Source organism: Chiroxiphia lanceolata, chromosome 11, assembly GCF_009829145.1.
Source record: "Chiroxiphia lanceolata isolate bChiLan1 chromosome 11, bChiLan1.pri, whole genome shotgun sequence".
Classification (NCBI taxonomy): domain Eukaryota; kingdom Metazoa; phylum Chordata; class Aves; order Passeriformes; family Pipridae; genus Chiroxiphia; species Chiroxiphia lanceolata.
Window position 1 is genome coordinate 5186373 of NC_045647.1, and position 21313 is coordinate 5207685.

General features: G+C 45.5%; 1 protein-coding gene across 3 annotated transcripts in view; it reads left to right on the forward strand.

Moving 5' to 3' along the window:
- Positions 1 to 21313, forward strand: part of FRMD4B (FERM domain containing 4B) — an 82190-nt gene that overhangs the window by 50889 nt on the left and 9988 nt on the right. For all 3 annotated transcript variants that reach the window (XM_032699288.1, XM_032699289.1, XM_032699290.1), the window contains 10 exons: positions 4041 to 4124; positions 5327 to 5392; positions 6439 to 6496; positions 7426 to 7512; positions 17205 to 17281; positions 17766 to 17904; positions 18393 to 18534; positions 18664 to 18797; positions 18886 to 19005; positions 20264 to 20492. In XM_032699288.1, the coding sequence (XP_032555179.1) occupies positions 4041 to 4124; positions 5327 to 5392; positions 6439 to 6496; positions 7426 to 7512; positions 17205 to 17281; positions 17766 to 17904; positions 18393 to 18534; positions 18664 to 18797; positions 18886 to 19005; positions 20264 to 20492 (1136 nt within the window). The remainder of the gene's footprint in view (positions 1 to 4040; positions 4125 to 5326; positions 5393 to 6438; positions 6497 to 7425; positions 7513 to 17204; positions 17282 to 17765; positions 17905 to 18392; positions 18535 to 18663; positions 18798 to 18885; positions 19006 to 20263; positions 20493 to 21313) is intronic.

Genomic DNA, 21313 nt, shown 5'->3' on the forward strand with positions numbered 1-21313 from the left:
TCAGTGACGTGCTTTGGGCAGAGCATGCCACAACAGCCTGGCTTGGTTCCTTCACGGATTTCTGGTAGGGTTTTAGCAAAATGCCTAAAATTTCACTGTAATGTCAACAGGTTGTAGGAAGCACGTGGGATTGGTCCAGGTTTGCTACTCTGGATAGGAGCTGGAAGTGGGAAGTCCTATTGATAATATGTTTACATGATTAAATATTAGTATTGCTTATTTTAGAGTCCAAGTGCCTTCCCTCTCCGTAGAGCTGGCACTGATGAGCAGGGTGTGCTGCTGGGGACGTCGTCTTGCCCTATGTTTGATCGTGTTGGGACAGAAAATTAATTATGGGCAGTACTGGGAATGAAAACTAAGGTTCAGCATGAGGAGGGTCTGATGCAGATTTTCATTATTTGCAGTTGCATTGCCCAGATTGATTCACATTCTGCTTTGTATCTGCCAGAGAGAAAACACCCATTTGGAGGGTGGAATAGGAAGGAAAGGATCTCTCTGACGGTTTTCTTTAATTCTTCTCCATAGTGGAAAAATACTTGAGATGAGAGTTTCCTATATTCCCCTCTTGGGGAATAAACAAACCTTTTGCCAAAAAAATGTTCAGTCCTGTTGGCTCTGGGCTGTTTAAGTTTATGTATTGAAATTATGCCAAGAACCACCAGTCAAGAAAACCCCCTCTGTAGCAGAGGTCAGATTAAATGCAAGGGGGCCTCCCCATCCCGACAGCCGCGTCCTCCTCCTGATGGGAACCCACCGTGGACATGCCAGATACAACACTGGTGTGTTTGGCTGGCAGATATCATGGATGGTTGGACATCTGGAGCCAGGGCTGTCTGCCCTGAGATTGCTGTATCGTCTTGTGGTCGTTGTGAAACCAAACAGGAACAGGTAATAATTCAAACCGTCGCTCCTGCTATCTGGAGTTGTCCCCTCTGGGGAACGGCTGGATCTCAGAGGGCTTGGGAAAGTGATCCTGAAGGTCAAGGGGAGACGTGCTTGGTGCAGATGAAGTGATAATGGACTCTGTGGAAGGGGAGGGGGGACCATTTGAGGCTTTTATTATCCCTGAAGCCGTGAATCATCTGAAACGCTAATCCTTGGGCGTGCAGTCAGCAGATCCAGGCTGTTACTGTGCCAGCCCACACTGTCTGAAGGCATCCAGCCTGCAAGGAGCTGTGCCCTGTTTCTCCCAGGTCTTTTACATTTTTTTCTAGGGTTGTTTCATGCTTGATTTTACAATTATGCAGGGCAAAAATCCTCATGTGGCTTCTCAGAGACTTTCAGACCTTATAAGTCCATTTAGATGGACTCTTCCTGGAGCACGTGGATGGGATGGTGTGTCTGAACCTCAGGGTGTGAGGTTGGGTCCCTTCAGGAAGGCAAGTCCCAGAGGCCAACTTTGCCTCATAAAATAAGTGTATTCTCTGCTTTTGGAAGAAGTTGAGTGGGTTTGTAGGTTGGCAGAAGACAGAGTAGATCCAGCTCTCCCATAAGTTGTCGCAGCTCTGTGGACTCTGCCTGCTGGCAGACTGCAGCAGGGTCTGTGGTTCTGGGTCAGTGCTGGAGGGATGTACCCCCTGTCATGGCACAGACATGGTTACAGCCCTTTGATCAATGTGTGACCCAGCTCAGAGCACACAGGCCTTGTCAGGAGGTGGGTGTGCTGGCTGGCCCTCGGTTTAAATTCAGCGATAGATGTTTCCATATTGATGAGCTGCTGCTCGTCACTCAGGCTTAACTGGGACCCTTGTTTTGGCATTGACAAGGATGGAGTTGCTACTCAACCAGATCCAGAGAGGCAAGAGGCTCAAAAACAAACAGGAAAGCAAGTAGCACTGTTGGAGGCCATGAATGGTGCAAAAGGTGGCATTTCATAGCATAGGAAACACAGCTGCCAGGATTTGTGGCATTTCTGCAGAGTCTTGGTGATGGGGGGGCTCCTGGCCCTATAAGGGCTGGCAAAGCAGAATTTGGGACCTCTCCACCCATCCATATTGGTGACAGCTGGAAAGTCACCTGTCCCCTCATCCCAGTTGCCTCTGGCAGAGCTCAGCCTTGACTTCCCAGCATGAACCTCCTTATTGCCTCAGCCCTTGCAATGAGCTTTCTAAATAGGGGTTTAATGACCAGGCATTAACCCTCAGATTATGAATACTGCAGGCTGAGAATCTACATTGAGAGGAACAGCCCTTTTGTTTGGTCAAAATGAGCTATTTTGTTATTGCTTTCTTTCAAAACCTCTCCTACTTCACTCTATTTCCCTGCCAACCCTGCCTGCTGCAGCAGCCATTGCAGCAATGAGTCAGGCTTAAAAATAGGAGGAAATTTGTATTTTAATAATCAGTTGTCCTGTGAGGTTATGACTGAAGCTGGAAGGGACCTTAGGAAGTCATCAGGCTGAACCTCCTGCTCCAACAGGGAGTTCAGGCCAGGTTACTGAGGGCCTGGCTTTTTGGTTTGGGGCATTTTTTATTTTTTGCTCTGGTTTCTGAGGCCTCAGGGAAGTGTGCTCTGTGACTGCATTTTCGTGTGACCCTATGAAACCCTGGTAATCTACCTTCTCTCTGCAAGCCAGGATGTCCTGCAGCCTTTTGATCCCGTCAAAATGAGCTTGTAAGGGATGAATAAAACCCTCAGCTTTTGTGAGCATTGACTGTGTTTGAGCGCTGGTAGGAGAGATCCTGATTTTCTACCCAGCTGTCCCCGTTTGTGGCACTTGGGTGCTGGCCAGCTTGCAAAGAAAAATGGATATTTCTGGCAGAAGAGTGCAGCAACCAGTGCTCCTCGGTGCTAATTGACCCTTTCTTGGCAGCTTCATCAAAGACGTTGAAGAATAAATAGGCTGTTGATTGAACTGTTTCCTCGTCCCCAGAGGTGGTCCCTCTTACTCAGGGCTGAGGCACATTGTCAGGGCTGGGGAAGAAGCTTGCAGAGTGATTAGGGGAACAGAGAAACCTTTCATCTCCTGCACTTTCCATGTGGCATCTGGGAGATGGAGTCGTGCTGGGGGTTTGCTGCCTCCTCTGGCGCCCACGGAGCAGGTTTCAGTGCTCTGGTCCACTCCAGTGATGCTCAGGGTGTGGATTTTGAGGGAGGAGGGGGGACGTAGCTCAGGTTAAAACTCTATAGTGGAATCTGTTGAAGACAGAGGTCTGGAGCAGGAAAGCACCTTCAAGGAAAGCCTGGATGCAGAAGCTGAGGCGATGCTGATGGACGTGGCTGGTGCATTCTTTCCATACAAGAGTCGTGTTGGTGCTTGCTGGCCCTGCTGCAAAGGCACGCAGAAACCTGGACGAAATGAGGCGTGCAGGTTTCAGCTGATTAATTAATGGAGCGTGCAAGGAGAAAATATTAACCGTTTTACTGATGCCTGTAAACAGGTTTTTAAGTGTTCTGCTCGGATTTTTCTTTGTGATAAATTGCATTCATGTACTTCAGCCTTCCCTTTATTTCGTTCCAGGCTGGGCCTGGAGTCCGAAATATTTGAACTTTCTGTAAGATGGGCAGTCCAGAAAAACTGTTTTCAGTGAAAATATTTTAAAGGATATGAACTGAAACCTTTTGTTTTGAATCAGATCACTGTTAAACTCTGACATTTGACAAATACCATACAGCTTCATGAAATTTGTTGTCTAGAGGTAGGGTTTTAGATAAAGACAGAGCAAAACTTAGCACTACAAGCCTTGCTCTTGGGCAGAGGCTTGCTTTCTGCAGCTGTTTCAGGGCTCATTTTGCTCTCAGCAAGTAGAGCGAGGGTGTGCAAAATAAATATTGATACGGTGCTCCTGCCATGGTGGCCTGAGCATCACGTGTCTGTATAATGAGTTACAACTTGAGTCTGCATGACACCATATACATCACTGTCATGTGAGAGGGCCTATAGAGTTACGTTGCTATGACAGCCTGATATGGGGCAATGTGCCATGATCTTGGGCAGCAAATACAGCCCTTCCTTCTGCCCAAACTAATGAGTCCTCCTCTGATTCACCAGCAGTGACTCTGTGCCATTTTTTTATTGTTTGGTTTTGTTTTTTTTTTAGTGATGAAAACACTAGAAAAGACTTGAAGACACTGCCCGTCTTTCCTACCAAGACGCTGCAGGAGCATCCATCACTCGCTTACTGGTGAGATGTTTAATTTAAAATGTAAATCATTGCTATGAATGATAATGGCAAGATCACTCTAGAACAGTTTTACAAACTCTTTTTAAAAGTTTTCAGCCTGTGTGATGCAGGACTTGGAGTTAATTGCTCGTGTTCAAGCATTTCCAGTTTTTTAGAAGGTTATAAATTATGCAAGATCCAATGCAAATTCCTCCTTGAAAGTTCAAATTAAATTGTTGGATTAGAAAGTGCTGGATCAGAATATGTGGGGACCACGCATTAGAAGGAGCTGAAATCTGAACTCCAGCCAAGCCTGGGTTTGCAGAGAGCACCTTGATCTTCATCCGTCACACAGTGGAGCCTCTGTGGTGGGGTGACCTTTGCTGGCTGCCAGATGCCCACCCAGTTCCTCTCAACAGGACAGGGGGAGAAAATAATTTAGAAAAGCTGGAAACAGAAAGACATATGCAATTTTGGGGCTTGAACCTGCTGTAGAGGAGCACAGCATTTAGGATGAATCAGTGATATTGTTTCCTTGGAGTTGATGCCATTTGTGCAAGTTTAACTCCCTCATTTGTTTCATTTTTTTAGGCTTGATGTGTACGTGATAGATTTTCAAGTATACCAGTGCTTGCTTATGATTTGTTTCTCTCAGGATGAATACTGCTGGGTTTTTCTTTGCTTTCAAGTGTCTGACACATAAATGCATATTTTATTTTGCATTCCACCAAAACAAAGTGTTGAAATATATAACAGAAAAAAACCACAAAAAGGTCACTGCTGACAAATCTGTGGTTTTTTTCACCTATGAAATGTCAGGGGAAAAAAAAGTAAACTGGAATGAATACAGTTCTGGTTTAACTTCTTCTTTACATATGGAGCATTAACTAGCCTTTGAAATTTGGGTCCCTTAGAACGTTAAAATGAATTTATACAATTAGCACCATTATTCTGCAGCAGCATCGGCAGCAGAACAGGCTGATCCGAAACGATTCTTTAATTAGTCTGGAAGGCAGGATGCAATGGTGGGATCAGCCAGGCAGCTCCATGCTGCCTAATGAAGGGTGGGAAAGAAATCAGTAAGAACCAGAATGTAAACCAGAGCAAGGAGCGTACAGAGGGACACTGCTCTGCTGGCTGAGCAGGTGGCTGAGCTCCCACAGATGCCATCACATGAACAAAGTCACTGAGCCTCTAAATTGGGTTTTGTGCTTGCTTTGCAGTGAGGACAGAGTAATTGAGCATTATACACAAATTAAAGGTCTGACCAGAGGACAAGCCATCGTTCAGTGAGTATGACACTTGTTAATTTGTGAAGATTATCTTTTCACTTTTCTTCTGTTCTTCTTTTTTTGTTGAGAGGTGGCAAGGCAGGCTGTTGTGGTCATTATTGCCTGCAAACGATACCATTTGTGTCTGTCAGATTCTTTTTCACTGAGTTATATTTCAGAGTTGAATTTTTAAGTTTCACATATCACAGGTTTGCACTTTCAGCATGTGTTCTCATTCATATACCTCAAATACAAAAGAAATAATTTGGACCTTTCTCTATTGGAAGACTCTACTCCTTGCTTGCTATCAATTAGTTTTCCCAGCAAACTCTTAGGGTATTACCTGAGTCCTGTAAAAAATTCTGCAGTGTTCAGCATTTGGTTTTCAAAACAACCAAGGTCTTCCAAGATGCACACAGAGCCTGTGGAATTGTAATTTCCATTTACCATTAATATTACTGTACTTCCACAAGGAAATGCAGTAGAATGTGTTACAAGATGTTTGAGATAATGCCCATGGCTGCACAATGTAGACAACTTTTAGTTTTTCCTCACATACCTCAATGCCTGTAGCTGTCTCAATATTTCAAGGGCTTTTTTCAAAAGGAACAAGGGAAAAATGGTCTGTTCAGTGTTTGTCTGAATTGCCTCATGAAACAGTCATACAATGGCATCAACACTTTCATTTGGAGCCTCTCCATTGTAACCAGAGCTCCATAATGGAATAATTACAGGCAGATCTTTACCGCCAACATTTCCCAAAAGGCTCACTTGTTCAGTTCAGAATTTTTACTTTCAGTTCTGTGATCTTCTGATAAGATATTGAATATTCTGTTGTGTGAGAGATTTTCCATTTGCTTTAGCTGGGCCAAAATATCCCATCTTTCCCCAAGCCAGGCTGCTAAGTTGTTTTTTTCTGGAAAACATAGGTCTTCAATTATTAAGGCCTTCAAAATATGCAAATGATAAATGACGTGTCCTGGATGTATGTGTGAAAAAAATATGTTAATAGATATTACTCCCTCCAGAGAAAATCATCTGATATGCTATAAATCTATCTGCAGGTACATGAAAGTGGTAGAAGCTTTGCCAACATATGGAGTTCATTACTATGGAGTAAAGGTTAGTAACTGCCTATAGATAATGTGATTGCTGAGCTTATTATGTGTGATTACATTCCTTTAGGAGCAGTTGGATGATTCAGTACTATTCTATCAGTATTAAAGCCCACATTTTTCAACCTCTGTAATTTTCCCCCATTCAATATACTTTAAAAATTGTTTCCAGAGTGCAGCATTATGTGCTAAAGGAGACAGAAAGGAATCTTTGTAAAACCTTCTGTAATCCTATCAGGACCTAAATTCCTATCACCTTAATTAAACTAGATATCACTTCGAGATCCAAAGCAGTTAATAGTTTCCCTAGAGGCATTAATCAAAATTAGAAAAAATACACTGGGGAAAAAATTTATTTCTATGTGGCAGGTGATTAGTGGTGCATGCTTGGAGCGGGGAAATGCTGAGAAATACTTTTGGAGAGTGATGGAAATACACCATTTATTCCCATTTGTAGAGCAGAGCCTGGGCCACAGTGTTTTGTGCCGAAGAGCTCAGCAGAGATGATATCTCCTTACTTTGAGTCATGGCCACGACTGTGGTACCTGAGAAGCTGATGTTTTGTGCTGTTCTCTCTATCTGTGACTGCCCATGCCTGAATTCAGTGAATGCAGTCGCTGCCCACAGTTTTTTCTGTCCCATATCCTTCCCCCCTTCACAGCCACTCCTGCAACCGGTGACACCCCGTTGTTTCAGCAGCACTGTTGCTTTTGTGGCCACTTTGCACAGTCACCACCTGGTTTTGTGCCTCTGCCTGGGAAGGCCAGGGGAGAAAATTTCCGCGTTCACCCCAGCAATCCACTTCACATCAATCTGTTTGCCAGAAAATCTTCGTTCCGTACCTACTCGTACTTGTCACGGCGTAAAAAGGGCTGTAATCTTGGAATTGCCTAATTCTTAAGTGGCTCTTGGTTTACAAGGACATCCATTTTTCAGGATAAACAAGGAATCCCATGGTGGCTTGGAATAAGTTACAAGGGAATCGGCCAGTACGACTTGCAAGACAAAGTTAAGCCCAGAAAAGTAAGTGTTTTTTTGCATCTGATATTTTTTGGGGGGGAACACAGGATGGTGTTACATGTCAGAATATACTTCTTTAAGCTGTTGCTTAGTAGACTGGTGGGCAGAAGACCAAGGGTTGGAGGCAGAAGGAAAATTCTGCTGGCACTGAGGCAGTAAATGTCTCCCTCTCCCACAGATAATGGAAACTCCCTTTGGGAACTTTGGCTTGTGTGTCTGGAGTTTCGTGGTCTCTGGACGGGAATTTTGGCAGCCTCCAGGGATAACTACAGAAATACGAAGCAATTGGGTTTCTGCAAGGCCTTTTACTCGAGCAGTGTTTTCACTTGGCTTCTGTACTTGTTTTGTGTGTGAGGTGTGACAGGCTCCACTGATACCAGTGGAATATGAGGGGAGCTGTGTGAAATTGCAGGCTTGTTGAGGCGACCGTGTGTTCCCGTGAATTTAAAGGGGGAATTGAGAGTAAAAGCCAAGTGCTGGAGGTCATACTTCTCCTTTTTCACCCCGCTGCTCCCCAGTATGTTTCCTGCAGAGTAACACTGCCAACAACATCCCTTGTTGTTTGAACAGGGCAGAGGGTCCTGCATTGCTCTGCTGGCTCCCTCAGAGCCCCCAGCAGCGAGCCCAGGCAGGCTCTTCTGCCAGGAGCTTTGGAAACCCATCACACACCCAGCATACAGGATATTGGGATCTCGCCCCATCCTGTAGCTGCTGTGTGTCTCCTTGTGACAGGACAGAGCCCTGAAAATCTTTGAAGGGTGATTTAACTCCCTGGGCTGGGGGCAAGCCAGGGCTGCACGTGCCATGCTGCTGGACTGGGGGGTGGGGGGTGTTTCTCGTCATGTCTTTGTTGAAACATCCAAGTCTGGGGTTTTGCTGTTCTCCTTCCTCAGGAATGGTCTGGGCAGGAGTTCACATGAAGTTGTGCTCCCTGCCAGGGAATTTTACATTTCCAAAATGATATTGTTTAGTGTATTTGTGCCAAAAACCAGAGCTTAACAAAACTTCATTGTTAAGAGTAATTCCCCTTCGAGCTTCCAACTTGATCTTCTCTTTTTTCCAGAGAAGGCTGTGACTTGGTTTCTCTCGGTATATTTATATACCTGTGTGTCCAAGGTGATCTCATGTCCTTTCTTTGCTTTCTTTAGTAAAGCAGAGTTTCTTCCCAGATCTCTCTTTGCCTGCCTGCACTAAATGACAGCGACACAGGAGGAACCCCAGGAAATCAAGTTATGTTAATGCAGCCATTGATGGTCAAAGGAGAACATCAAGGAGCTCCTCTTGCCCCTGAGTACTTCCCTGTTTTTAGGCAGCATCTATAAGGTTTTCCGGTCAGGAAAGGATCATTCTCCAGCCAAGATGTCCAGCTGTGGCCAGGAACACTCTCCAAGAAAATGGAGCCAGCCTGGCTGGAAGCATTGCTTTGCCAAGCAGTTTTTATGCTTGTGGGATTTCAAGTTTACAACATCAACCAGGCAGATTAAGAAAATTTTTTTAAGGTCAGCAGGACCCAGATACCAAGTCACACCCTGCTACAGTTAGTTATAAGGCGTTGTCTTTGAATGCAGCAGGAGCTGTGTTTAAAAAAAATAAATGAAAACCAGAGGTCACCTCTGTAGTGGAAGTGTTACAATGGAAATTACAATGGTTGTTGGCTTTACTGAAATTATAATTATACAGTAGAAGATAGAGACTAAAAGGGAAGGTGAGAGAGGAACCTAAATGCAGATGGAAGGTTTAATGCCAGTAAGCTCATTTGAAAGTGTGGGGATGGATATGGCTGTAGTATCTTTAAGGATTTGTGTCTGGTGTCAGTGTGAGGGGACAAAAATGATTTAAGCCACAGCTTGTCCTGAGCCATGGCTGCTTTTAACATGTGTCTAAGTCTGCAAACAGGTTCTTTATAGCAAAAGTGTTTCAGGGCTTGAAATAAAAATGCACTTCTGATATGATCCATGGAAGTGATTGGAATCAGGTCATTTTTGGTAGGAAAATCAAAGGGCTAGAGGAGCACCCATGTCCAGCTTTGGTTTTGGAATTAAAATGCTGAGATACTGCGGTTTATTTCAGGCCTTGCTGCCTGTGATGTGGCAGGCAGAAGTTTCCTTTTCATCAGTATTATTGTTTGCTCATATTTATGAATGTATCAGAATTTATTTCACAGAGAGAAGAGTATGTACAGCTTACCTAAATCTCCTAGGAGTCAGCAAGCACAGTCCTCTCTGTAGCAGTAGGCATGTAAACTATTCATGTCTTGTGGAGCAGAGGTGCTATCCTTGCTGAATTTAGCAGAATTTTCTTGCTTTGCTTTTTGGGATTGAGCCAAACTCACAACTGCCATGTGCTGGTGCTGTCCTGCTGTTTATACTGTGGATCAAAAGTTCTGTTGTGTCTACCTTAGCCATCTGGGAAAGAGCATCCTCACTGTGCTCCACTTCTCCAGTTGGTGATGTTTGAATGTACATGCAGCTGATTAACTCAGTAAAAGGGAAAGGCTGAGTTCAAATCTAATGAAGACCAAGCTGGCCTTTCTGAATTTTAAAGATGCAAGTGGTCTCAGAGTCTGCAAACCTCTCTGATACCTGTTGTGGTGGGAGAGCTGTTGTGCTTCAGATGTGAGGCTTTGAACAGGAGTTGGTGTCTGTGCCCCAACTGAATTCACACCAGGGGGATTTATTCTGCTCCTCATGTCTTTTCTGCAGTGCTGATGGCTGCTGTCAGATACATCTGTTTGCTTAATCATAGAATCATAGGCACTTGGCAAGAGCCAAGTCCATACTCAGAATATAATTTAAATAATAATAATATATATGTATTTTAGCTGCACCCATTAATGTAGTGGCAGTTAAATCCAAGCATATATAACCATCCTCCTCAAAAATTGAAATCTTTTGACTTTATCCAAGTAGGTCTTTAGGCAAAGAGACCTAAATACGAGCCTTGGAGCGCAGTGGTTATCCCAGGATTTTGTTATTGGATCAACACTGTTGCATGAAGTCCAAGGCTGAGAACTCTTTACAGGAGGCAACTTGCATGACAGCCCTGGATGAAGCAATCTCCAGATCCGTATCACCCAGCCTTGCCAACACTTGTGCATCTGCCATCACTCATCCGAGCGGGAAGCGTGTGGTGTCGGAGAGGACGGTGTGTAACTCGGGGCTGGACCAGGAGAACCTGCCGTGTCTGTCTGTCTGTCTGTGTAAAGCTGGCTGGGGAGGTTTGACTCTGGCTATTAATATTTTGCTGGTTGACCTGAGATAGTTTGGACAAGGGAGTTTTGTTGCTCTCAGTCACTCCTGGAAGCTTGTGCTGCTTCGGAAGTGGTTTCTAGCAAAGCAAGTCCCTCTCGCCCAGGACTGCCAGCTGATGGGCACTGAGGGAAGCACTGTGCTCCAGCTCCATAATACACTGAAAATGGAGAGGTATTTTGGGGATCATTTATGGAAACTGTCTTTCTAGATAAAAGCAGTGGTTCCACACTGGCTAGAGATTACACTGAGCTCACTTGATTATCACCCTGAAGTCTCACAGGGCATTAAAAAAGACTGGGTTTGGCAACCCTTGCTCAGATTTGAACTCAGACCTGGGATTAGCTCTGCAGTCCTGCTGCTTTGCAAACATATTCTCCCTTCAGCTGCAGTTAATACCAAGAGACACCTCCTGCTTGGAGAAGTGCCTCCTGCTTGCAATGGGATGGCATGCCAAGATCCTGTCCCCAGTCTCCTCTGAATCAATTAGGAAAAGCATAAAATAGGTCCCAGGACTTTGTCGTTCCAAAACAGAATAGATCTCCCTTTATCTCTAGCCTATTCTTCTCACTGGCGAGATAAACAATGCGTGTCTTGTTAATGGAGGGTGTAATTAGGGCAAGAGTTGAGTTTATTCTGCGTTCAGCCAGTATGTGGGGATCCTCTGAGGGTTGGAGAAGGCAGCTTGCTGGCTTTTTGACTTGTTCTCCACTTCATTGTGTTTCTGTGGGCGACTCCCTGGTGATAAATGAACTGCACTATCTGAAGAGAAGAACTAATCTTGCTACGTGATTGTTTCAAATGTACAAGAAATCGGTTCTGCTGCTCGATGCCTTGAATACATTGTGTTCTCAGAAGTGTTTTTGTTAGTGTATGCTACTTCTGAAGTGGGAAATGTTTGTCACAGGATGGTGTGGGCTGGAACGAACCTTTAAAGTAATCTAACTCCAACCCCCTGCCATGGACAGGGACATCTTTCACTAGACCAGGTTGCTCAGAGCCCCATCCAACCTGGCTTTGAACACTTCCAGGGACAGACCATCCGCAGCTTCTCTGGGCAACCTGTGCCAGGGCCTCACCACCCTCGCAAAAAAGAACTTTTCCCTGACTGGATTTAATCCTATCAGGGCTTTAGGTTTCCTAATGAGATTCCTGGCTGTTCAGACAATTTCTGTGTATTCCTCCCGCCCTCTGTAGGGTTCCTTTTTGTGTCTGAGTTCCTTCAGGAGCTTCTTGCTCATCCACACAAGCCTCTTGACGTTTTTGCCTGACTTTTTCTTTGTTGGGTTGCATTGCTCCTGAGCTGTGAGGAGTTATTATGATATATCGCTCTTAATTCAACATATGCTAAGAGCTGATGCTGAAAGTTTTCCCTTGCAGAACATTTACTTCATGTAAATTTGCTGTCCTGCTTTGTTGAATGGTTCAGAGCACAGCAGCACTGGCTTCTCAGACAGTTCTAATTAGGCAGAAATTTCTTTTATGGTGTTTATTTCTCACCAAGCCTTTGGTTTAGACAGAAGATACTAAGCTCACATAATTAGTTAAAATAAACACAGAGCTGTTATGAGACTGCTCTGAAACTCAGTTCTTTCCAGATGTGCAGAAAGTTGCTTGAAGATCACCTGCCCCAAAACACACGTTTGGGGACAGTTTGGTGCTGAGATGTATCTCATTAATACCAATGCTAGTGAGGACCAGGCAGGGACTGATCATAATGTATTAGGAAAAAAAAATGTGATTGAAGAGCTTTTTAGAGGACTGGCTTAATATTTAAGAGATGAAGGATGCCTGCAGGTGAGCTCTGCCAGATTATGCTGGCACAGGTGGGAGCTGTCTGCCTCCTTCCCTCAGAAGTTGCTGCAGGTGGGGCATTTTGGCTGTCTTGCCATCTCCTCCAATGCCTCCCTCCACAGCCAGGCATAGCAGTATAAAGCAGAAAGATCCCAGTTGAAGGCAGGATGCAGACAGCAAAGTGCAGCAGAGGGGCCGAAACACAGCCCTCCTTCCAGCGCTGCTGGCAGGGTGGTAATTTCCTTCGTCGGGTGGGGTGCATTCCTGTGGGCAGGATTCTTTTATGTTTCCTTGCTCTGAATTGCCAGATTTGTCTGCAGATTGCTGTTCCCAGCCAGTTCCTGAGGTGCTGGTTGCAGAACCTCTTCATGAGCACTGCACGTACCATGAGGTGCTTTGGAAGCGCTTCTCGAGGCAAAGGCTGCTACAAACACTGCAGTGTGGCTTGCACTTCCATGCTGACCTTACCCAGTGATCCCTTGGGTGGAAATTCGGAGATCTGGGTAATTTAGCTATTGGTCAGGATTTGCCATCAGCCTTGGAAAGATCTCAGGTGCGACCTTGGCATGTACTGTGCCTGGCACAGCAGTGTGTGGCCACACAGCTCCTCGCTCAGCTGCTCTTCGGATTTTCACCTCCTTGCAAAAAAAACAAAAAAAAAATCAGAAAAAAGACCCTAGAATAATTTTTTTTTTTTAAGCAAAATCCAACAGGCTCATAGGAATATTGAGCCAGGGCCCTGGAGCAGCTCTCCTGAACACCTCTCAGGGAGGGGGCTCTGCCAGCTCCTGCCTGCAATCCTGATGGAGCCGTTTTTCCAAGCCAGTTTGCTCCTGCTGTCAGGCCCAGACAAACTTGCATTTTATTCAAAACTGGATGCAAGATCAGCCAGGTAAAAAGCCAGCTGCTTCTTTTATCAATGTGCCTCACCATTTAGGCAGTCTGTGTCTGCTTGGTCACCTTGGACCACAGTTACAGCTCTTTTTGTACAGGAAAGAGGGTGATCTCTTTTTTTCATTCAGTGTTCCCTAGTATCTGGAAGAGGATCGCAGTAGAAATGCAGGAAGCCTAAACTTGTGTGCTGGGAAAGCAGCAGCTGGGTGGTAGGAGTCTGGCTGGTACACAGAGGTGCCTGAGTAATGAGGTGTGATCAGAGCTGCACCTCCGCTTTTTCCAAGAAGACCCAGGAAACCAACCATGGCCAAACCAAATTCTTCCCAAAGAGTCAGACAGGCAACCCCTGTGATGCTCAGTGGGAATTTTCAGGAGCTTTTAAGAATCTGGCAACCTACATGGATGGGAAGGCTATTAAGAAAACATTAATTAGCTCAGGTGGACTTAATCACCTGGTTAAAGGGAACATACATTGCAAAACTTCCACAAAAACATTTTAATTATTCCTAATTGTTCTTCCAGCCCTCAAAAACCAGTTCCAGATTTCCAGATTTTATTTTTTTTTTTTACAACTCTTTTGTCTTTAAATATGCATGCAGTTTAGGTGAGATTGAAATTAGGAATTATTTAGGAACATGTCTGTACAGGGTTAGGGAGTATTTGAAGGGAGCAGGATATCTTTAGTGCAGTGACAGTTTCCCAAGTGTTGCCTTTTGACCACAAATTAGAAAAATTTAGGGGAAGAAGTTTATTACTTTTTTTCCCCCTTTGTATTGAGGCCATTTTTTTTTCTTGTCTTCATGAATCCAGGCATGTTAGGCAGAAACTTTTAACACTTTATTCAAGATTATTTTTAAGTGCATCTGAATAAATACTATTAGCTCACAACTTGTTCTGGAGTTGCTCATTTAGTCATCAGCCTTTTTTTTTAAGGACCTGACTTAGGAGAGTTTGTCAGAGGAGCTGATTGCTAAGGAGCTTATATTGTTCTTAAGTGGGATAGTTTAAGGACAGGGCACTTTTCAGTCCATAAAAGCAAAAATGTGTCCTGGGTGCAGAATTACAAATACTGCTCCCCCGTCTCTCCTGCTGAGGAGCAGCAGATGGGGGAGCTGGAGTTATCCCAGTCTTTGGGCAGGAAGGCAGATGTCTTTGTGCTGAATGTACCCAGCTGCAAATGCTTGGGGCGCCTGTCAGCTCCTTTTGGGCTGGGATGGATCTCACAGGGTGGGGAGGAAATGGGGCAAAGCTCTACCCACATCCTGAGGCAATTCCATGCAGGTTTTCTTAAAAATGCAAAGGGTTGGGTTTTTTTTTCCTTCTCAGCACCGCAGATGATCGTGGTGTGGGATTTGCACAGGCTCATGGAAGGGTCCCCCCGGACCCTTGGAGTGCTGGTATGTCCCTCTTGTCTGGGCAGGAGGCTGCTCCCGGTGGTGAGGCTGCTCCAGGTGGTGGGGCTGCTCCATTTTGCCCTGGAAAATGCGACCCTCATCACGCCCTGCTGCCCTTTGGACAGGTGGCCCCTTTTGCCGCAGCCCTCGGGAATGTCGAGCGCGTCCGGAGGGGAAAAACCCAAAGGAAGTGATAAAGGGGACAGGGAGTCATCACCCGCGACGATAAGAGGTGTTTTTTTTCCAGAGGTCATGTTTGAAGCACGCCCATCGCTTTTACGAGCGTGGGAGCGGGCGCCGGGATCGGCCGGGAACGCCGCGATGATGCTTCTGGTCGAACCTGTTGCCTCTGGGGTGTGAGTCAAGGGCAGCGGGGCTGGGACACGGCACCGTGCGGACCCCATGGCAGCCCCCTGCACCACCCTGCTCCCACCTCACCCCCCACAAGGGCTCAGGGTGCTCGAAGGGGTGCAGCCCCTCGGTAGAAGCTGCCTCTGTTCCCTCCTCTGTTGGGTTTTCCCTTTATCGGGGAAAGGGTGTGTGGGAGGCGTTGCAGCGGAGCTGGTGATGTCAGGAGTGTGTCAGCAGTGGGAGGCGAAGCCGCCAAAGCAGAGCAGCACGAGAGGGACACAGAGGACTGCACGGGCACCTCAGCTCTGCTCTACTCATGTTGCCCCTGATACTGCCCAGGGGGGCCGGGAATCCGGGATCAGTCCTGCAGGGAGGTGAGTGCGGGATGGGGGGAGCAGCCGGGCCTGTGCTGGGATCCCTGCCTGCTGGAGCACCCACGGGCACTGTTGCTCAATGTCCTGACATAATGCTTGGGCTGTTTCCTTTTGTATCTTTTAAAATGTATTTGTTTAAAAGTCTGGTGCCAGATTGTAAAGAGGCATTTCCGAGAGCGGTGTGATTGGGCAGAGGGGCTGTAAGACGAACTTATTTAAGGAGCAGAGTGAAACTTCCAGGATCTTCTGGAACCTGATTTATTAATTTAAGTAAATTGCATTTCCACTTGCTTCACTTTTCCTATAGCATGTTTCAGTACTCAGTTGTAGTCCTGGAAAGGAAACCTTCCATTGAACAGAGGGAAAGGCTGCTGAAAACCACTTTTCCCCCCAAGCACATGCACTGGGCTATGCTTCATTGTGTTAAGAATGTTTCAGATGCAGCACAGTGGAACACGTTTTTTACAAAACTTGAAGTGCTTCTGTAGTGGGAGGGAGCATAAGCAAGTCAGGTTTTGGCAGAGGTCAGCGGGAATGTTATGTGTCTTGGGGGTTTCTAGTGTGGTGACTGCACCCTTGGAGGCTTTGGAAAAACTCCACTGAGGAAGGGGGGAGTCACTGGGTGCCTTGGCTGGATTGCTGGTGTTGGAGGCTGATTTGTAACTGGATGCTGTCCCTGCCTGCCCAGCCTGGATGGAAGTACCTCCGGTACCTCCGTGTGGGCTGTAGCTCTGGAAAGCAGCTGGATGTAAACTGCAGCGTGCTGCTGCACCCGTGCACCCCATCATCCTCAGGGGACATCCCTGGGGACACCCATACAGACCCCGTGTCTGCCCAGGCACCCTGGCACTGCTGGAGAGGGGCAGGAGGTGGTGCTGCCCAGACCTGCACTGAGGGGCCAGGGAACAGTTTGGCCAAGGCTGGGCTGAGAAGATGCAGCCCCTGATGGATCATCCTCAGAGGGTGGCTGGTGCTGGTGCAAAGGGAGAGCAGATTCATATGAAATTCTGATCCCATGGGTGCAGCTGCCAAGCCCTGACTGCCTTTGATCTCTTCTCCCAACTAGTACTTTGCAGGAAATATGTAATTTTCTAGCAGACATGTGTGCTGGGGGATGGCTTCCTCCTGTGGCCACTCTCTCTCTGTACATGGTATACCCCTGCTCCAGAATGTCACTCTGGATCTCTCACACACTGTCTTCAGAAGTGCAAAGTCTTGGTTTTCCCAAGCTGCTGCCATTCCCTTGGGATGTTCTGACTGAAGGACCATAGGTGTCTGTGCAATTACTTTGTAAAGAGATTTTCGGTTTTGATCAGAGACAAAAGGACTTGATCTGCCCTCATAAGACTTCTGGGAACTTCTTGGAGTGAAATTAAATGTGGTATTGGTGGAGACGGATGTTGTCACTGGCAGAATCCTCAATTTGCAATGCATTGTCTGTAAGAGTGTGAAATTACTGGAGGGACATCCTTCATATTTATATTTATGTGCTTCTTTTAATGAATGTTGTTGTTGCTCAGTCCATGCCATAGCTGAGGACACACAGGAATTGTGATTTGCTGAGATTATATCACCTTGGGGAGAGAGGTCTGGTGATTTTTTATTGATGGTCTTCTGCTTCTCTCTCCCAATTCTCCTAGCTATTTCAATGGAAACAGCTGGAAAATCTCTATTTCCGTGAGAAGAAATTTGCTGTGGAAGTACACGATCCCCGCAGGTAAGGCTGGAGGAGGCAGTTCTGCCAGCAGGATGAATCTTTACCACAGAGTGGGGATTCATCATCTGGTGTTGGTGGATGGGCTGGGAGGTGTCTCTGAGTTCAACACAGATAGGAGTTTAATTTGGGCTTTAGCACTGATCCTGATCCGGCATTTGGCAGGGGCTGGATCCGGGCTGTGGGTAAAGAGCAGCGCTGGGATGCTGCAGAGGGAAGGTCACAGTCGTAACGGGCAAGCTGGAGAGACTGCTGATGTGTTACAACTCTGGGTGTCCTCTCAGACTGCCTGTGGTGTCCACTGGGGGAGTTTGTGGAGCAGAGGGAGGACTGTTTGCCGTGGCCAAATTTGCAGCAGCACTGGGTGATGGGGAGGAGGAAATCTGAGTTTTTGCACCTCCAAAGGCTGAGCCTTGCCCGGTTAAGAGAGAGGCATTTGGGACTTTAAAGACCTGTCTTGAAATTGCATTTGTTTTCACCTCCTCAGAATTTCGGTGTCAAGAAGGACCTTTGGTCAGAGTGGACTGGTAGTGCAGACCTGGTATGCAAACACTTCCCTGATCAAGTCCATCTGGGTGATGGCAATCAGTCAACACCAGTTTTACTTGGACAGAAAGCAAAGCAAAGTAAGTTATAAGGCATTTTACTGAGGACATGAGTTTCAACACCTTTCCTGTATATACTTTGGTGTATGTTTTTCCACAAATGAACTACTCTCCAGAGAAAAACTACAAATTGTTTTTGTCAGCTTTTTGAACAGTCTATTAGTGACAGTATTGCTATTCGATCCATTTTAGCCTCCTGCAATTAAGGGCTGTGGAAGTATAATTACAGAAGAGGGAATTCCCACGTCTGGGTGTTTAATCTGCTTTTTCTTTTGTCTCCTTCCTGTGTTTGTTTTGAACACGGTGCAAACAGCAAAGAGATTTTTGAGCTGGGAGATTGGTTCAGGTTTTGGGGCAGAGGAGAGAGGGATGGCAGGACTGATGCTGTTTCTTTAGCCCTTAATTTTGCGGTAGATGAGGTGTGAGACGTCATCTTGTATGATGTTCTGAAGTTAATTAGAGGTAACTCAATGAGGCTGGATTTTTTTTTTTTTTTTTAACTCCTTCAGGCAAAAATTCCTTCAGCCAGAAGTTTGGATGATATTGCCATGGACCTGACAGAGATGGGAACACCAAAAGTTTCAAAGCTGGTGACATTGGAGGCCAAGAACCAGCTTATCATGGCCAGCAATGGCAGTTTGATCTCATCAGGTAATATATACTGTGTGCAAATGTGAGGTAGCCAAGTACAGTGGGGCTTGTGTGTATTAAAAGGGAGACTAGCAGATGATAAAAATGGCTTTTACCTGGAAATCCTCTTATATAGAGTGTGTTTTTTAGGCTCTCAAGATTCAGAGGTCAGTGAAGAACAAAAGAAGGAGAAAATTATGGAACTAAAGAGGAAAGAGAAACTCCTTCAGGAAAAACTGCTTCAGAAAGTTGAGGAGCTGAAGAAAATCTGCCTGCGAGAGGCGGTGAGAGAACTGCACCTTACGCTGGGGTCGGATGGGTGGGAACCCTCCTCTCCCACTGGACTTTACCTGGACCCTCTCTGTTCCCCAGGAGCTGACGGGCAAGATGCCCAAGGAGTATCCTCTGAGTGCTGGAGAGGAACCTCCCCAGGTCAGAAGACGTGTTGGCACAGCCTTCAAGCTGGATGACAACCTGCTCCCAAGTGAAGAGGTGAGCGTGACACTTTGTTTTCACAGCAGGGGTGGGGTGGCTAGACCAGTGGCCAAAGCCACTTGTAAATTATCCAGCTCTTCCCTGGGTGTTTAAGAGGAGGCAGCTGGGACAGTCACTTGCACAGAGTGGGAAATTTAGATGGGTGCTGCCCTTCTTTTGCCTTTGAAATGACCAGGAAATTGGCTGTTTGAAAAGGCCTTAAGTTCTCCCAACCTGAACCTCTGATTTGTCCATGCTGCATGAATTTTAATGGACATTTTACTGCTAATTAGAGGAGAGCAGGTGCATAATGCAATTTGGCAGCCCATGGCTCTGAGCTTTTCTGGAACATTGACTTGCGTTGTGTTGGGATTGTGTTTGAACCCAGAAGGTGGCAGGGGTGTGCACTGTCCCCCTTGCAAAATCATCTGTTTGTGAGCATAGTTGTGTGGCAGGTGACAGGAGGAGGAGTTTTATCTCTAGCTTAATGCAGGTTCCACCTAAGTAAAACCTCTGTGTGTTGCTCAAGAAGCTGAAATGAACTTTGCTGGCAGAGACTGACTCGGGTGATATGGTAATTCAGATATTTGCAGTTTCTGGATGCACATCATTCCCCCTCATCCCTTGTGAGATTTGTTAACAAGCTGTATCATCCGAGCAGTAAGTAGGTGTGGGGCACTTGGCATCTGTCTTTCACCAGAAACTTGCTGCCCTGGCTGGCAGGGCTGGTGTGCTCCGTGTCTGCAGCAGAGTGATTTTATGGGACTGCTTAAATGCTATTAAACCAAAATCCTGCTGACCAGATTTAATAACGTGTTGCTTAGCGCTTCTGCAGTGCCTTTCATCTGAGCTTCTCAAAGCAGTTTACAAACAATTAATTAAAGCCTCCAACTCCCTGTTACGTAGGTATGGTGATACAAATTTCCATTTTTATTTTCTCCAAAGTGGAGAGAGATTTTGAACAGATGTTTTCAGGGTTGGAATCACAGCAGGAGGTGTAGCAGCCTAAACTTGAATTTAAGTGTCCGTGTTATGTCACCCAGGCTTGAGAACTTTGGACCTTGCCCAAGAGATCTCATAATCTTATGCTAGTCATAGAAATAAGACCTAAGAGTTTCATATGCTGAGATTTTTCTTGTGTATAAACTTTGGTATTTCTGTATTTTGTGCTCAAGATTTCATTTCATTACCACCAAAATAGATGTTCTATTTAATAACCTTCATTGATAATTTCTACCTGGAGTATGAGGAAATAACTCATGTCACAAATTTGCAGGATCCTACTTTGCAGGACTTGGAGAGCAATTTTATCATACACCAGAAGCTGGTGGAAGCTGCAAAGAAACTTGCCAGTGAGCCAGACCTCTGCAAAAATGTGAAGAAGAAAAGAAAGCAAGAGTATGCTGATGCTGTAAAAAAGCTGCAAGAGATAGAAAATTCCATAAATGAATATAGAATCAAGTGTGGCAAAAAACCAACCCAGAAATCAACTCTTGCTTTACCAGGTAAGCAGGAGAATTCCCCGTGTTCTGATGAAAACAGGAGAGGGGGGAAATAATTTGGCTTACTTAGAAGCTTTGTTTACATCTTCTCTATATGGTTTTTATCTTCTCTAAGGCAGTTAGATAAGAAAATAAAAGATGCAATTGCTGCATCTGATACGCTCAGTGCACTGCTGTAGGCTGGGGGCAGAGCAAGCCACAGTTTTAGGAACAAGTGCAGACAAGTTCAAGCACCACGTATGGACTGAAGGTGCTGTACACAAAAAGGCTGGCAGGAACAGCTTGGATGAAGCTTTTCTGGTGCCTGAATTCCTGGTGTATTGAGTGCAGCTGCTTGTCTGAGCTGCCACATGCAAAATCTCTCCCCCTTCCCTCCCACAGCACTCCAGTTTGAGCAAAAATAGAGTGGGCAAATTTTTCTGCAGAATCCGGGAAATAAGGATCAAAGACATTGTTTCTTGATTCGAGATTCTTGATTTCCTGAAAGACATAAGTGAAGTTCAGGAGCTGATGAATGTAAATAGTAGCAAACAGATTTTTTACTAAATCTGTTTGCCAGTGATGAGCATGGTGAAAGCAGATACCCTTGGCTCCTCCATTCTGAAAATGTGATTTTCCTAAGGGAGGTAAGGTTCTTTCTGCTTCATAGGATAATGTGTGGAAACCTGCTAGTATCCAAGGCAATTGAAGGAGTTTGGGAGTAGTGAAAACTCAGGGTATTGTGACTCTTCTAGTCTGTACAGTTATTAACAATTTTAGGTCATGTATTACTTCTCCCATTCATGGAAAATATATGGGGATAATTGCTAATGTTTAATTGATTT